This window comes from Nipponia nippon, unplaced genomic scaffold (assembly GCF_047370975.1).
Source record: "Nipponia nippon isolate SJK-2023a ecotype South Korea unplaced genomic scaffold, ASM4737097v1 scaffold_2, whole genome shotgun sequence".
NCBI classification, from domain to species: domain Eukaryota; kingdom Metazoa; phylum Chordata; class Aves; order Pelecaniformes; family Threskiornithidae; genus Nipponia; species Nipponia nippon.
The window spans coordinates 126,818,997-126,837,332 of record NW_028262336.1 but is presented as its reverse complement, the minus strand read 5'-3'; the positions used below and the strand labels follow the sequence as shown (position 1 = coordinate 126,837,332).

General features: G+C 41.0%; 1 protein-coding gene across 6 annotated transcripts in view; it reads right to left on the bottom strand.

Moving 5' to 3' along the window:
- The window catches only part of TENM4 (teneurin transmembrane protein 4), a 615,630-nt gene that overhangs the window by 171,630 nt on the left and 425,664 nt on the right, over positions 1-18,336 (bottom strand). For all 6 annotated transcript variants that reach the window (XM_087756918.1, XM_087756912.1, XM_087756914.1 and 3 more), the window contains 2 exons: positions 14,016-14,230; positions 8,280-8,490 (listed from right to left, as the gene is read on the bottom strand). In XM_087756918.1, coding sequence (XP_087613044.1) covers positions 8,280-8,490; positions 14,016-14,230 — 426 coding nt within the window. The remainder of the gene's footprint in view (positions 1-8,279; positions 8,491-14,015; positions 14,231-18,336) is intronic.

The following is an 18,336-nucleotide window of genomic DNA, read 5'->3' as shown; positions in this document are numbered from 1 at the left end:
GAGGGAGTTCACCCCACTTTTCTGGCTCTCCAGGTGACACCCCACCTATCAGGCTGGGCTGGATTTGGCTAGGATGGAGATGGCAATCTCCTGTTTTCTTGCCATCCTTCTGCATGGACTAATTCAACTCTCACTGAAGGACCTTAAGTCCTGTGGCCAGTTGGGTGTTTAGTGGAAGACACCTTGCAGTGCTGCAGCATAACCTGAACCTACTCAAGGCAAGGAAGGAGAGGTGGTGGGGTAGCCTTGTACGTTAGAGAGTGTTTTGATTGTCTAGAACTCAACGAAGGCAATGATAAGGTTGAGTGCTTATGGGTAAAGATGGGAGGCTACTAAGGCAGATATCCTGGTGCGAGTCTGTTACAGACCACCCAACCAGGACGAGAAAACAAAGTATTCTACAAGCGGTTGCCTGAAGTCTCACAATCTCTAGCCCTTGTTCTTGTGGGAGACTTCAACTTACCAGATATCTGCTGGAAATACAACACAGCAGAGAGAAAGCAGTCTCAGAGGTTCCTGGAGTGTGTGGAAGATAACGTGCTGACACAGCTGGTAAGCGAGCCAACCAGCGGAGGTGCCCCGCTGGACCTGCTGTTTACGAACAGAGAAGGCCTGGTGGGTGATGTGGCGGTCGGAGGCTGTCTTGGGCTCAGCGACCATGACATGATAGAGTTTTCAATTCTTGGAGAAGTAAGGAAGGGGGTCAGCAAAACCACTACCCTGAACTTTAGAAGGGTGGACTTTGGATTGTTGAGGAGTCTGGTTAGCAGAGTCCCTTGGGAGGCAGTCCTGAAGGGCAAAGGAGTCCAGGAAGGCTGGATGTTATTCAAGGAGAAAGTCTCAAAGGCGCAGGAGCAGGCCGTCCCCATGTGCTGTAAGTCGAGCAGGCGGGGGAGAAGACCGGCCTGGCTGAACAGAGAGCTTTGGTTGGAACTCAGGAAAAAAAGGAGAGCCTACCGCCTTTGGAAGAAGGGGCAGGTGACTCAGGGGGACTACAAGGATGTTGTGAGGTTATACAGGGAGAAGATTAGAAAGGCGAAGGCCCAGCTAGAACTTAAACTGGCCACCGTCATTAAAGATAACAAAAAATGTTTTTACAAATGTATCAGTGACAAAAGGAGGGCCAGGGAGAATCTCCCTCCTTTGCTGGATGCAGAAGGTAACCTTGCCACGAAGGATGAGGAGAAGGCTGAGGTACTTAATGCCTTCTTTTCCTCAGTCTTTAATAGTCAGACAGGTCATCCTCGGGGTTTTCAGGCCCCTGAGCTGGGAGATGGAGAAAGAATGCAGAATGAAGCCCCAGTTGTCAAAGAGGTGGCAGTCACCGACCTGCTCCTCCACCTGAATGCTCACAAGTCCATAGGGCCAGATGGGATCCACCCGAGGATACTGAGGGAGCCGGCAGAGGAGCTTGCCAAGCCACTCTCCATCATTTATCAGCAGTCCTGGTCAACCGGGGAGGTCCCAGATGACTGGAAGTTAGCTAATGTGATACCCCTCTACAAGAAGGGTTGGAAGGAGGATCCGGGGAACTACAGGCCTGTCAGCCTGACCTCGGTGCCAGAAAAGGTCATGGAGCAGATCATCTTCAGTGCCATTATGTGGCACGTGCAGGACAACTGGGGGATCAGGCTCAGCCAGCATGGGTTTATGAAAGGGAGGTCTTGCTTCACTAACCTGGTCTCCTTCTATGACAAGGTGACCTGCTTAGTGGATGAGGAGAAGGCTGTAGATGTTGTCTACTTGGACTTTAGTAAGGCCTTTGACACTGTCTCCCACAGCATTCTCCTGGAGAAGCTGGCTGCACACGGCTTGGATAAGTGCATTCTGCGCTGGGTTAAAAACTGGCTGGACGGCCGAGCCCAGAGAGTGGTGGTGAATGGAGTCAAATCCCGTTGGCGGCTGGGCACGAGTGGTGTTCCCCAGGGCTCAGTGTTGGGGCCGGTCCTGTTCAATGTCTTCATTGATGATCTGGATGAGGGGATCGAGTGCACCTTCAGTAAGTCTGCAGATGACACTAAGTTGGGTGGAAGCATCAATCTGCTGGAGGGCAGGAAGGCCCTGCAGAGGGACCTGGCCAGGCTGGGTCGATGGGCTGGGGCCAACTGTATGAGATTCACCAGGCTGAGTGCCGGATCCTGCACTTGGGTCACAACAACCCCAGGCAACGCAGCAGGCTGGGGGAGGAGCGGCTGGAGAGCTGCCTGGCGGGAAAGGGCCTGGGGGTGTTGGTGGACAGCTGTCTGAACATGAGCCAGCAGTGTGCCCAGGTGGCCAGGAAGGCCAATGGCATCCTGGCTTGTATCAGGACTAGTGTGGCCAGCAGGAGCAGGGAGGTGATAGTGCTCCTGTACTCGGCACTGGTAAGGCCGCCCCTCGAATGCTGTGCTCAGCGCTGGGCCCCTCACCCCAAGGCGGCCATGGAGGGGCTGGAGCGTGGCCAGAGCAGGGCAGCGAGGTTGGGGCAGGGGCTGGAGCCCAAGGCTGGGGAGGAGCGGCTGGGGGAGCTGGGGGGGCTCAGCCTGGAGAAGAGGAGGCTGAGGGGAGCCCTCATCACTCTCTGCAACTGCCTGAAAGGAGGCTGGAGCCAGATGGGGGTCAGTCTGTTCTCCCTAGTAACGAGTGATAGGATGAGAGAGAACGGCCTCAAGTTGCACCAGGGCAGGTTTAGGTTGGATATTAGGAAAACCTTCTTCCCCGAAAGGGCTGTCAGGCACTGGCACAGGCTGCCCAGGGAAGGGGTTGAGTCCCCATCCCTGGAGGTATTTAAAAGACGAGTAGACATGGTGCCTGAGGACATGGTTTAATGGTGGGCTTGGCAGTGATAGGTTAATGGTTGGACGCGATGATCTTAAGGGTCTTTTCCGACCTTAATGATTCTATGATTCTATGATTCTATTCTACTCTGTGGGTAAGCTTAAGTTTTCAATCAAGCAGACCTGTCAAGCTAACATCATTCATGAGACCAAATTCACAAGGAAAAAAAAAAAAAAACCTAACACAGCCTGGCATAAATGCCCTTTTTGCCTCCTACCTGAATTGAGTGACTGTAACTTTTCTAAATACTGCCTGACTGAGACATACAAGCTTCACCACACTCAGAGAAGCTAGGTAAGAGCTGAAAGCAGCAAACCAAGCATCAAAAAAGGAGTGGCGGCAACAAGAGGGTATTCAAAAAAGGCACTGACCATCTGATTTAGTGTCTGTCAAGCAAAGGCTTGTGATGGGACACACAGGGCTGAAGGCAAAAAACTATTTGCCAAGCATGCAAAGCTCTGCTGTTATTTTGCAGGAGAGAGGCCAATAACATCAAAAATGAAGTTGTGATATTCCTCCCTGCCATGGTTCTCATATGCCGCTATATTTCTTTTTCTGTGCAGATCAAGAAAAGAGCTGTGAGTCTGGGAAGGAACAGGCTACTAATTAATTATCTGTAGAGGGTTCCCACAAGGTGGAAGTGCTCAGAAGTCCCTCTGTGAAACAGGGGAAGGGCTAAGATGGCCATAATCATGCAATAGGGTAGAACACCACTTGTAGTAACTGAGCACTGCCATGGAGCAACTGGAGTCCCATTAACAGTTAAAGGGTCCTGATTCAGCAAAGTACTGCTACACTTTCAGCTTCTTTTGCTGGATATACTGCAAGGAGAAGTTCAGAAAAGGGTAGCTGGGACATTAAAAGCACTTTTCCTCATTCAGAGTCCTGAAGGTCTGATCATACATGGGAGAGTTTTAAGTCAAATAACTCAGGCATTAAGGAGCTAAAAGAAAATGTAAGTCGGAACAGATCACACCGCATGTTAGTCTGCACAGTCTCCTGACTCCTCAATATTTCCATGAAACCAGTTTAGACTTTTCCAGACATTAGCAAAGCAAGTGTAAATAATGCGAATGGCTTTGAGACTGTAAATGGATCACACTTATGCATCCCTTCTGAATTGGAAGTTGATAAGAGTTTAAGTTAGCCTACACATAAGGGAAGCAAATCTGAGTTACTCGGACTCTTCCTTTTTCCTTTGCTAAGAACAAGCTAAACACAAAGGCATTGGCACTCAGAGCTAAGGAAGAGTCATTCTTGTCACCTCTCATGCAAGGAGGGTTCCCAGTCCCATGCTTGCCCCTGTGCCCTGTAATTTCTTCTCTCTAAGCTGAGTCCTACTGTGAAGTGCTCCTCTGTCGGTACCCTGCTTGTGTGTGAGCTGCTGTCCTAGGGACTGTATGGGGGTGGGTTATATTTTAGGCTGTTGCAGGAAGGGAGCTCGCCTGTTGATGTATATGGCAAAGTGCTGGCAGCCCCTTATAAATATCACTGCCAGCTCGCTTTGCATTTTGATGGAGGAAAGTACTTACAGTAGTTTTCTTTGTGGATAGCAAAGGGGGCAGGAGGAACAACGGTCTTTTTCTTAAACTTAAGCGTTGTCTCTTGCAGAAGATAAAAGCGAGATGAAACCTTGCATCCTATCATGGGTATTCTACATGTGTTTTCTGTTGCTTGTTGGGTGACATGGTGGTAAACAGAGATGCTCTCCTCTCGCTGACAGCTGATTTTACTTTTCCTTTTGATTTCTCAGTGGCCCTGCACAGTCAAGCTTGCCTGAGCTCAGCAGTAGCAGCTGCTGGAAGACACTTTCTCTCTCACTCTGTCGATGCTGTTTTCAGGCTCTCAGATGTTTCTTGCTTCTACTGAGCAGACTTTTGGTCAACATCTCTGTCTCAGATGTGCTGATTCCAGCTGATTCCTTAGCCTGCTATTTTGCTCCACTTATACAAGACCGCTCTGAATAAATCACCACTATCATGCAGAGGTGAATCCACAAGGCGCTTTTCAGAGGAGTGTTTCTATTAGAAATTTCAGAAAGTGCCGCCAATGTCATTTACAGAAAGGTTAATTTATTATTGAGAGACCTTGATTGTCCACTCCTTTATAATGTCTTTGCATTGTAATTCAGAGGAATGGGATATAAAAATGCTATTAAAAGATGAAAACTTTCCTAGAATACTCTTTTTTCCCTCCACCTGAACTGCCTGTATTATGCAGAAGTAGAAGCTGTGACAGGCATTACGATGCTGTATCCTCCCCAGGTTTACGTGCAGTGGCATGTAACAGGCACACATTTTGACACCACCTAACTCTTTTAAGCGATGATGGTTCCACATCCTTTTAGAAAACGGGCTAAACTGCCATCTCCTGCCCTCAAAATCAATGCTAATGTTCCTGAGTGGATTTAGTTATAGCTATATCGGATTCCAAAACTGTATGATGGACAGCCTCACAATTTATGAAATTAACTGTGTGTTATCAAACTGGGAATACAGATGCTTTTTTCCATTTTTCTCCAGTTTTACTAGAATAATGGAGGCCAAACAATTCCAGACAAGCACTGCACAGTAATTGCAGTTGATATTGTCATACAGAGCCTGCAATGATTTTACTGGCTCTGAAAAGTTCGGTCTGTTGGAACATAGCAGATATGCTTGGAAAATCAGCACCCTTTCCATTCAACATTTTTATTCCTGAAGTAAAAGCTATGCTCCTTTACTCAGGTGAGTCCTTACTCACACGGGAGATCTGCCTGAGGAAGGACTGCACAGTTCGGCTTTAGGAACTTATCATTATGATCACCATTATCAATTTTGTGCTTTCTACTGTTATCCGTGATTATTAATTAATGCTTAATGTATTTTCCCAGCAGCTCTATCAGCCTCGCAGCATCTCTGGGGAAATGCCACTCTCCTCAGTTTTACATGGTGAGCAGCTGAAGCATGAGCCCGGGCTGGGTCAGAATTAGCACATCAATCAGAATTCAGGAGTTCCAGGCTGCTGGTCCTCTTCTCAGATCACCGGGTCCTACTTCTTCTTGCATCGCAGCTACACTTTTCAAACACACTCTCGCTGTAAGCCCTATGCCTGTGCAATAATAAAGGGAGATTTTTCTATGTGCTCCTGCCACAGAAATCAAAACGGCAGCTTGCCTCTGACAGTCAACACAAAAATTCTGCAGGTTCCTCACCCCACACAGATAGATCTAAGGCTCCCATCACGTGTGACTTGATTTATTTGTTTGGCATTGCAATTTTACACCCTGGTTCATATACACTGTGTCAGGTTGCTGTATCCTCTTTGCTCTGGCACTGACAAAAATTATAACACTACAGTGCTATAGTATTTATAGACTTAAAATGTAGCAACCATGTCTTGCCAGACCTCATGAATACACTAGAAAGGTTCTGAAGCATTACAGTACATTTACACAAAACACCTGCCTTGATTTTTTTTAACAAACTGGTGAAATCCAGACTAAGAAGAAAGGTACCACCTTGTTAAGGCTATTAGCTGTTTTTAAGGTACTTATAAAAATGCTGCGCTTCTCTGGCATAATTCTGGCCAGGAAAACACATCTTCCTATCTAAAATTTTTACTTATCTCAAGTGAGTTTCAAAGTGCATAGCTTGTACCTAAACAGTTTTTCCTGTACACTATATCTTGCATTGGTCTACAGCTGCCAGTGGGCAAAGTGATTCCCACGTATGGGGCAAAGCGCTCTCTTGCTGTATAGCAAAAGAAAACCTGCTTGTACTGAAAGGCAGAACGATTCAAGGTCAACAGGGGAAATATCACAGACTGTTCTGCTTATCACGTGGTCATAAAGGTACAGCAGAGTATAAACCAAAAAAATAGGATTGCCTTAAAGACAGTCTGACGTGCTTCTCACCCACACCATTCCCCTACTGTTCAAAAGCCAATTAAGAATGTTTTGTCTTTTTTTTTCCCCCCTATGTTAGTGCAACGAGGCCAAGAGAAAAGTCTGGCTAGAACACTTAGCATCACTTTGAAAACACGAACAACCAGTGACTGTGCTTTAAAAGTGTTTTCTGCTGTGAGAGCCTCACCGATTTCCCTGTGATGGGAAATTGTAAACTGAAGAAATTCTTAGACAAGGAAAAAAAAGTCGCTTTCAGAAGAATACCTGGAGGTTCTTCTGAGCAGAAGGTGGTCGGTGTCAGTAAAAACTCAAATTGCTAAAGCAAACTAAATGAAAGTAAATCCGCATTCTATAGAGCAGGACTGCAATTTCATAAGCTAACATGCAGCTATTTCTGGTGTTGCTTAACTGCGAACAGGATTGAACATGTGCATTTCCACGTTTTAAATTTAACACAGAGTATTGCAGAAGTGTTTCCACTTCTGCATTAGATAAACTTTAGCACTAAAACGGAATATTGGGATCTTAATGACTTTGCTTTAGTAACACCTAAACTTTTAATTAACCTGCCAAGACAAATTACAGCCCATAGCTCTTAGGGAACTATTGCAGACAGCTGAGACTCAACACCAATGCCTCTTCTGGGAGAGGGATTAATGGCAGCTTTGGAATGAGCCTGCTTTTTTCAGCAAAGAAAAAAAGTCCATTCAACAATCACTGTGGCTAGAAGAAAGCTGAGTGCTAGTTTTATGGAGAAATCTTTAAGTTACAACCAAATGAATTTGGGTATATGAAGAGTTTCAGCAGGTCAGTCAAATTTAAAATTCAATATTACTGAATCAGAAACAGATTCTGATATTTACAGGGTGGAGGAAGAATACCCAGTGCGCTAGGCTGTCAGGCAGCCCACAGGCTGCATCCTTTCCTCCTTGGACAGCAACAAATTGGTGCCTTTGCACTGGACTGGCAGGGCACTTTACTGCCAGAGAAAATTAGAGACCTGTTTGTTTAGTTAATTTGTTCTTCTTAAGAAATCTCAGCTTCTTTCTGCTAGCAAAGAGAAAGAGAGATTCCTGATATTGTGTCTCCTACTAGCGAGCCTTGCAGTGCTCTTTATTGGAGTTTTGGTGCCAGTACTCTGCCTGAACTCCAGCTTGAGTAGTTTTGATGGTGCTCAAAAGCAGGACTGCCTGTCACACAAAACTGTTGCGTGGTGCTGCTGTGTGCTCTTCTATCATTCCTATACCTCTGCTCCAGAAAGAGAAAAAAACAACCAACCAAACAAAAAACCTAAATAAAAAGAAAATCAAAGGAAGAAAATGAAGCATGGAATTTCAAGCTTGTAATCTATCTTTGGCACTGGGTAGAATCTCGTTACGGATATAGTTACTAAAAAGGTCTACAAAATACTTATGAGATATTTAGGGCCTAAAAGTATTCAGCCTGTTGCTAAATATATCCCCTACAAGCATTCTCCCTGAAACCATAGAAAGCTACCATGCAATTTGAGTATGTGCGTTAATACCTGGCCTCAAGGCATATGTAGGAGTTTAGGAATAATACAGGAAATCCTTACCAATAGCAGTAGTAAGAAAAGAAACCACTTCCGACTCCTTGCCATCATTGTAGAAGGCTAAATGCCATATTCCGGAATCTAAATACTGGATAAACCCTGTCTCATGGCTGGACAAGGGCACAAAAGTTCTGTGTTGCCGCTGAGGTCCTTCTAAGCTTCTTGCCTCCTGTGTCAGTAGACGTCTTCCATCAAGGAGCTCGACGAAGTCAAACTGAAACATAAAAAAGAGTGATGTTTGTGGGTATTTCAGGCTTCCTCAAGCTTTGTCTCTTGCTCTGCGTCTGTCTTATGAGGGAGACAGACATACTTCATATCAAGTATTAGAAACGTACATCTACAGAAGCATTATAAACAGGATTTTCTCTGGTAACTCAAGTATGTTCCTGGACTACTTGCAAGTAACTGTTTTGGAAATAGCTAGTATATGAAAGTATTTTTCTGCAATTACATGAATCAAGAAATCGTCTTTATTTAGAATGTGATTTGGGGCATATTGACCCTCCTGATGTGTTCTCATTCTGTAGGAACAAAGGCACGGAAACGTGAGGTCCAGGGACCTGAACTGCACTGTAAGTATGATGATAAGCTTATTTGTTAGCTTCTTTGTGTCTTGTCTAATAAGGCAAATAGACAGAAAAATGTACCCAGCCTAAGTGGGCTGTTTGCCAGACTTGCTATGGGTCACCGAGAAAAAGATAAGAGGTATTTGTAAGTAAATTCTGGTAGAGGGCTTGCAGAAGTATTTTGCTTAGTCAGCAAGGGTTTTATCTCAAAGCAGTAGCAAAAGTGGTTAAAAGGTCGTAGAAGATGAAGATGGAAAAGAGATAAAATAATGTATAAAAGTCCCATTTAGAGGGTGGCTTTTGGAAGTTTTCCTCAAAAGGACATATTTATTTTTTGCCAGGGTAACTTCAGCTGAAAAACTGCTTTCATTTTGCTACTTGTATTGCAACTATCTTTAGTTCCCTATTTAAATAACTTTCCACTGACTTTCTACAATAGTTGTATTTTATCTGGTAATATATTAATGGGGCGAGTCAGATACAAGCCTAACAGACATCACAAATGTTAAGTGAACCTTATCTAATCTGACTTTTATTATGTGTTTAGGTGAACACGACATCTTGAGAGCAGAATCCAGCAGCTAGGGCACAGTTTAGCTTTTTTGTTCCCTGACTTCACTTGGTTTTGCCTCTCTCATCCAGCTGGTCAAATAAGCTCGTAGGAAAGAAGGAGGAAAACAGGCAGAAAGAAACAATACCACTTATTTTTGTACCAGTAAATGTTGCTGCACTGAATGGTTGCTGAGTGTTGGCTGAGTGTGGCAACAATATTTAGGCTTCTCATCCCTTTTGACTTTACTGTAACAAAATTTGGGTGCTTCTGTTATACTGTCAAGTTGTCTGTTCAAAGTCAACCAAGATAAAGACTTGATGACATGTGCTTTCCTCTGAAGTCATTGCTAAGTTAAAAAAAATTAAAAGTGTTTATTTCCAACAACCAATAAGCTATAAATGACGTAGCGTGCACATGAAATGATAAAATTTGTCCCTAGGGTATTTTAATTACTGTATTTTTAATTACTCATGTACATGAAATAAGTTTTGAGCCCTGCTTTAATTTTTTTGCTATACGTCAGTATATAGATCACTCAAATTTGGTGCTGAAGTGTCTTTTGAGAACGTAAAAGCTGGCACACCTGCAAAGGACATTCCTTTTGGGTGTCTATCCAAGTGAGCTTTGCCAGAGACAGACTTTCTGTTTTGAAGAAATATAATGTAAATGCAAATTATAAAAATGTAACACAAAAATATAAAATCTAAAAATGTAATGTAAATATAAAATCTAAAAAATATATAATTAAAATTATACGTTTCTGTTTTGAAAAATTACAATGCTTTAGTGATTTTTAGTTTAATGATACTAGTGAGAGGTTGGTTTGAATGACACTGTGTGAGCCAGATATTTGCAGAGCCTCTGAGGATGAGCTACTGTCTAGGCTGACTCCTCGTTGGCTCTCAGTCTGGGCATGACACAACTGAGAAGGGCAGTGACAGAGGATGTCATAGTGCTGTTGGGTTGCTGGGAATGTTGCAGCGGGGTTGAGTCTGAGTGAGGAACACATTGGCCAGGTGTAGCAAAGAAGTTAAAACCAGTAAGAGAAAAACCTACCTATTTCCATTTCCATTTTGGAGTATGATGGGACAGATTTTTAAAAGGTACAGGTAACTGCAGACACCATAGGTAAAGTTCATCTCACCAAGTGCTGACATCTCCGTGGCAGCTTGAATTAGTTTTCTAGAACCACTGGATTGCAGTCAAAGAAAGGGACACTCCTAGAATGCAATCTGCCTCATCCCAAAGTTGGCATCTAAGGAATGTCTCATGGATTGTGCCTCAGGAGCCTCCATTTCCTGCTACATACTAGATGTAGGTGCTTAAAGCTTAGTGAGATGAAAACAATTTCAAGGTACCCAGCTACGGTGAGCTGCTGTTGTTACAGTCCAATCTGGGTTATGCTTACCTGGGGCTTCCTGCCAAAAGTAAAAGTTTATTTTTATAAATATTTGCAAGATGTTGCTGCGGATGTTGATGACTTTGCAAAGGTACTAGTTACTAGTTGTAAAGAGAAATGGAACCACAAATGGGTTGTGCTTTATTGCATTTTAGTACATTCAGAGATTTTTAATATGCAATTAGAGTTATTGCAAGGAAATTGTAGATAAAATACTATGTTAATAAATTCAAATTGTACAAATGGAAAAATGCCTCCCACAAGCTGTGATGGCCAATCCCTAAAATTTATGATTTAACAAAATTTGGCCTAGGTTAAAAAGAGTTTAAAAAATTATTCCATCTATGAAGATCAAATCTAATAGACCACAATAAAATTGTGTCACTTTTATTATGATTTGTTGAGAAGAATGAGAAGAAATGCCTTTAGTTAACAGTAAACTAGTTTAGACTTCTGCAGCCTCTATTTCTAAGACTACAGAGATTTGGAGCTTGCATTTTCTTCCTATTTATTAGTGTCTATGGTTGTTGGCAATCTCCAACCAATAGAAGACAGATCACCACAGGCAGAGAAAGTTTCCCAAACAGAATCTAGAACAGTTTGTTGTTTTAGCATGGATAAATACGACTTTTAACATTTTACCACATTGGGGAATATATGATCAGGGTCTACAGCCTTGGGATCAATTCAGAGATCCTGAAAGAGAATAGACTATGTTAAGGCCTATGCTACAGAAGATGTCGGATTATCTAAACCGAAGAAATATCTAATCATCTAACACAGAAGAAAATCTGATTATCAGCTAGAATTTTACTACTGTCATCAACTAGAAAGGCTGGTGAAAAAAATTTGACCCTTTATTAAATTATTCCGGAGGAGATTGTATCACTGCTCTAAGCATACATTTTGCCAAAGTCTTGTTTATGAAATCCCTTACAAAATTTGGAAATATAAAACTCATTCAGTAGATTTATGTGGTGCAGCAGATACTCTGGATTATGCAAGAGAAAAGATGAGATTTGTGTTATATGTATTAACTATGAGAGACAAGTGCACAATTTCAACACAGAAAACAGGTTACCTCTTTAATGACTCCTACGGCTATTAAACTATGCTGAGATTAAATGTTAAGGATTAAACTTCATATAAAAATATACAGAAGGAGGACAATGTTTTAATTGACGGCAGGTTTATAAAATAATAAATCTAGGAAAAGGGATCATTTCAAAATTAAATTAAATATTAACAAGTAATATATCAATATTGTTTCAATATCTGCAGTTTCATTAAATTATTTCTTCAGAACAGGGTGGGTTTTGGGATCTGTTTGTATTAGTGTGCCATGACTTTTATTGTTTGAATAAAAATGTCCCTCGGGTCATTTTTAGTGATGTTTTAGTCCAGATGATGATTTTTTTTAATATACTTGGCAGCTCTCAATTAGTGGCTACACAAAAAGCAGCACTTACAAGGACTCTGAGCAAGTGCATTGCCTCCTCCAGCATGTAATATTGAAAAACATGTGCCACATCCCACATTTAATGTCTCATTCTCAGCTGAGGCTTCAACTGATGATACACAACCACGCTGTTTTAAATGGGAAAGGTCCTCACACTGCCAACTCACCCAGAATATCCCAGCAAAAATGAGGTTAAACTAAAAACAGCAGCAATGGTGAAGTCAGTATGGGCTTCTTAATTGCTTAAAACATTACTATGCTTGGGTGTAGCTACCTGCTACATTTAAAGATTTTGCTTTAAGTTCAATAGACTTGAGGTTTAGGTGTTGAATTTTGCATTTGTTATTTAAACAATTGAAACTATTCATGTAATAACTCCTGTTCCATAACAGAAATTAATAATGATAACAAAAAGTAAAATCAGAGTTAATACAGACTTCTGACCTACAGTTAGCATTATGTGACCATGACTTGAGTTTTTTCTTAAGTACTACAGGAGTTTTAAGTTTTAAATATTTGAATCTCCCTGTAAAAAGAGAGTGATTAAAAATGGGCAATAAGAGCACTACTGTGTCACTGAATTTATGACCTGCTGATCCTATTGAAATATTTTAATTCTGCAGAAAAGTAGGCAGAGAAAGTGTAGATTTATGACACCTCTTTGACATAAATAAGTTGCAGGTGTGTTAATATGTAGAAAATAAAATATTACCCAGAAAGATTGTATCAAATATATTTGTTTGCTCAAAAAGAAAATAAAGGCAGGGTATTTCTATAAATCTCAAATGGTTGGTTGCTAGGCTTTTCAGTTAATAGTGGAGGGCAAGGGTAAGTTACAACATTAATATAAACCTGGCAATACTGTGATAACTTGCTGATGCAAGTGGGAGTAACATGCTTAGCATTGCCAATGAGAGTTATGCCCTAATGTATTAATCGATCTGGTTAAGAGCAGATTAGAAACTGAAATGGAAAGTAGAGAAAATAATGTACAAAATCCTTATTTAAGGGGATGGTTCTTTGGAGCTTTTCCCAGAAAGCGATTTCTTGACATGGTTTTTGCCAAGGCGTGTCAAGAAAAGCAACCGCTTTCATTTTAGTTCTACAGAATAATAACTATATCTTGATTTCTGCTTAAGTAAACCAGTGGCTTCCTGTAAAAATTTGATGTTGTTTGGTTATACACCAGTTACTGGGCCCTGACCAGTCTCAGCCTAATCCGACAGTCAACATGCATAATGTGAAGAGTTGGCTCAAGACATTTCAGCGCAGAAGACAAAAGTGAATCTTGCTCCCATGAGGATGAGAGACTGGGGCCTTGCTCCTACCATGAAAGGGGAAAGGCAGAGGTTGAAAGAGGGAGACAGACATGAGATACACGAGACTGCTTAAGAGATGGTTCTTTTTGATGTACTTTGAGCGTGGCTGCTGCTGCAAGGGGCAGTGGATGGAGAAGGTGGTATCTCATGCTGCTCGGAGCAACCAGACGATACCCTCAGTGACCACCAGCCCACAAACCCCTTTTCCTCCTCTGGCAGCTTGCTGCCTTAGGCAACTGCCTGCTTTGCCTGTGCCTCCAGCCCACCAGGTTAACGTGTGTAAATTTTGCAATTGTCACTTGATAATCTCTCTGGATAGATGACCTTTAACATCTTGCAAGCATGCAACAAATTCTTGAAAGAAATAGCTGAAATAAAACAACAAGCCATAAGAACATACAATTTAAGACAACTATTATTTAATTGAAATCGGGTCCCGTTACCTGTGTATGTGATGGTGGGAGGCCTTTTCTGCCATAGATGCCAACCAGAGCAGCCTTTCCTAAAGACACATTGAATTTCAGATGCACTGGGTGGTCGATGAACACCTGAGATCTCCAAAAGATACCAGGAGGGATCTTCTGTGTGGCTCGTCTGCCAACATCAATTTCTCCAGAGTCTATAAAACTGTCGTCTGGAAAGAAACTACTGGGCTTTCCTGCCAAAACACAGGAACAAAAATCTTGGATTAGCCTTAGATCCTAAAAATAATCCAATCATACTGGTATCTCTGACACTGATCTTGAGAAACAGTCTATTAGTGTCCTGAGGTCTTCAGAGTACTTTGTCTAGCCAATCCGTACGATTATGGGAGGAAAACTGGCAGGGTTAGTCCTGGCTTCAGTAACTGTTTTGTTTGAAAACATGAACATGGGAAGAGCAACCTGGAGAAAAATGGCCTTTTGTTTAAATTGTAACATCAGAGAGTGTGTAATTACATTCTGAAGATAAGATAAATCATCTGACATATCCTAAATGAATACAAGTTCACGGATGGAGAAGCCATCATTAGATTAGCAAAGAGAAGTGTAGTAAGGGTGAGGTGGATGTGTCACAGAATGGAATGGTAGTGTGGAGAACAGCAGCATGAACGATGCCTAAGTGGGGAAAGGAAAATGTTTCTCTATTAAATTAATTCTTGACAGTGGTAACAGTATTTGAAATTTGTTCAACAGTCCAAAAAAAGCTAAAGAAAAAAAAGGACTGAGAAAAATGCAGAAAATCATACCTTGCACTTGAGTAATATCTACTAAGAAACATGAGAGGTTTTAATTGGGTTTCAATACAATCTGTAAAGTGTGTTACGACTATCCATCTTCTTTTAGAAGACAAGCAAATGGAGGCATCTGTTTCTTAAAGTGACCACCAGGTTGGAGAGCCTGGGTATCCGGATGGCAGTCAATACATGCCATAATGGCCAAGGGAATCATCAGGGAGCTCGGCATCCCTGGAAAACACATCTGAGAAATTCCATGTTAGAAATTCATACACTCACAGTTCTCAAAACTGGTGGCCACTTCAAAAAATTTGGACCCAAAGGAAGCCCAGGGAATGAGGGGCAGAATGAAAAATAAAATGCCAGATTGTTGCCTTTCCACAGCCTCACCTGCAGTGCATAAAGACAATGAAGAAGGCAACGGCTTAGCAAACAGACTTCATTTAAGGACACTTCTAGTTGGAAAGTATGCAGTAAAGATCTGGCTTTAGTAAGGAGAACATCATGTCACCAGCAAGGACTAATTATTAGTTTTCTAAATTCAAATAAATTTTTCACCTCCATGCCATTACAGCACACTACTCTTTGTTTCAAAGATCAAGCAATTCTAACAAAATGAGAAGGAAACTTTCAGGAACATACAATCTTTTATAGAAAAATCACATTGTGAGATTTTTTTCTTCCAGAACCTACATTTGGGAAATGGGAAACAAAAGCATCTTTTCCCACCCATCATGAATTCAAGTCAAATAGTCTTAGAATTCACTTGCCGTGTTGAAAAGTTGATTGGTAGAACAACCTCTCATTTTATTGTTTCAAATTATAATATTTCCTTTAGTATTTTATAATATTAATTACAAGATTTCCTTAAACTTCTCCATATACCATTCCAACATAAACTTTCCAGGAGAAAGAGATGTAAATTATTAGCTGTCTCTGTAAAATCCGTATAGAAATTATATGCATATTAGAATCATAGAATCATTTAGGTTGGAAAAGACCTTTAAGATCATCAAGTCCAACCGTTAACCGAGCACTGCCAAGCCCACCACTAAACCATGGCCCTAAGTGCCACATCTACTAACTGTTAACAAAAGAAGACTGAAGGTGTTTCTTCGTAGGGTGGAGAATTTTTCTCTCTTTTTTTTTTTTTCTTTTTTTAACTTATGTAAAACTTTTTAGCAGAACTTTTGGTCCGAATAAGACTAACCCCTGATTTAAAGTTGGCAACTCCTTAAGTACGCTGTTGGAGTGGGACTTGAAGGAATATTTCATTTCTGTGCTATCTTGTGGCAGAAGTTTTATGCATACCAGCACAGTCTAGAATGCAAAGAGTGTATAGGTGCTCATAGAAAAAAAGGTACTGGTAATTTTATAAGATCCTCATTTATCTTTGTTCATCACATTCAAATAAATCCAGAGGGAAAATCTGCTGACTTTTTATCCTTTTTTTAGTCAAAGTGTATATTAATAGAGATAATCAGAAGCAGCTTAGGTAAATGGACATTCTTCCGAATCATTTTGTGCTGATAGAGTACAATTGTACAATGAAAATCAACTAGCTTGATTCTGAAGGGGATTACTTTATCAACTGTATTGTTAATATTTATTTGGCATACTAAAAATTACTTTCCATGCTGTCAGGATTAAAGGAAACAGTTCCCATGTCTTCATGAAAAGTTTCTTATTCCATTATTGTAAGATGAAAAGATTCAGGATTCTATTAAAAAAGAGCTAAAGACATCACATGTTTTGATTCAAATGAAGGATATATTTTTCTGATTACTACTAACATGTTTTATAGATTCTTAGAAATTCAGATGAAAACCGAAAGTATTTGATATGCACCCTGATTGTTCATTAATGAAGATTGTACACCAGAGTGAATCAGGGAAGGTCAGAATTTAATATGATAGATGCTGCTATGCAAGAGAGCCTGGAGCAAATGAGCACAGCATATATTCTGCCTGTCCAGAGAGCAGCGCTTGCTCATGCGAGCAAAAATGCTTCTGTGATTGCAAAAGACAATTTCACAGAAATAACTGTTTGTACACACAATCTCAAAGTTTATGCCTCCTCTTTGTGGACAGTTGTATGTCTGAGAAGCTGATATCCTAAGAGCTGTTATATCATGTTGCCAGCAGTTGACATTTATCCCGATAGAGAAGTCCGAAGAAAGGCTCTCTTCACCAGGCTGAATTCAGCCCCTGAAATCCATCCGTGTTTCATCAGTTTTTAACCTACAGCAGGATCAGGCCCTACGGACTGGATATTTCATAAAGAACGTACAATAAGAAAGCCATTTCAGCTTTTAATCAGAAATTAGGTTTTAATCAGAATATCTGACTCCTTAAAATTAACTTCAGGTCTGAATTCTTAATTGGGCTGTCAATTACTTTGCTCTTTCCACACATTACCTTGAACTTTTTAGTTGCTGTAGCAACTATTCCTAATTTATTTGGATATCAAAATGAACTATTTCATTTCAGGCCTTGCTGAATCTGCTTGTATTTTTGACAGCAAGGTACCCTGACTCATCAAAACACTTAAGAACACACTTAGATTTCTCTGACTTCAATCGCAGTTAATTACATGCTTAAATGTAAGCATGTGATTATGTGCTTTGCTAAACAGGGATGGGCTTAAACAGAGGTAAACGCTGTGCTGGAGCACAGCCACAGATGAGAAGGAATGAGTATTACGGAGAATTGGCAAGACATCGGTAATGATTCATCCCGACCAGCTGTAAGGATATTCTAACACATTTCAGCCTATTTCATTGTGATCAAGAAGCCTTTCAAATATATTTCAATCCATTTTTTAATACATTTCAATCACATACATTCTGGTTTAGAATAGCAGCCATGCAACGCTGCTAGTCCAGAAGCAGTTGCAGATGGGGAGAGAGATGCATTTTAAGGCTGGGCAGTGTTACTCCTGCAATAAAGATGTTGTCCTGATGTGTTTTTTAGTCAGGACAAGGTACTCTCCTCTAAAGCCTGCAGATTCCCTAAGATCTACATGAAGCACTAGCTTGAGGGGTCTTCTAATGACATAACTAGGGTACTTCCCAGATTTCTCTTTTAGCAGAGCTTTTTGGAAGCAATTAAAACTTCTACTGATGTCACTGTAAGCATGGCTGAAAAAGAAATCAAGTGGAGGTCTTTGATTTGGACGGCAGTGTTGGATACATCCATTTATTTTCAGTTTGACTTTTCAAAGGAAATGGACAGATCAAAATTAAACGTTTCAAAAATAAAATATATGGCAAGTTAGAGGGAAAAAAAAAAAAAAAGGATCTGTCATGAAGTATTTCTGCATACAACAGCAGGGGTATCTGCAGCTTGCTGTACTGTCTAGTAAGGTTTGCTGAGAATAACCCGCTTGGCTGATTTTTCTTGTAGCAACTTGATGTCAGCTATCAGTTCCTAGCAAATACACTGTTTTAAGGAACACACATAATTATGGCTTTTATTTGGACTAATGAAGACAGATAAGCTCTTAAAGAAAAAATGCTACAATTGATTTAAATTAAACATGTAAACATA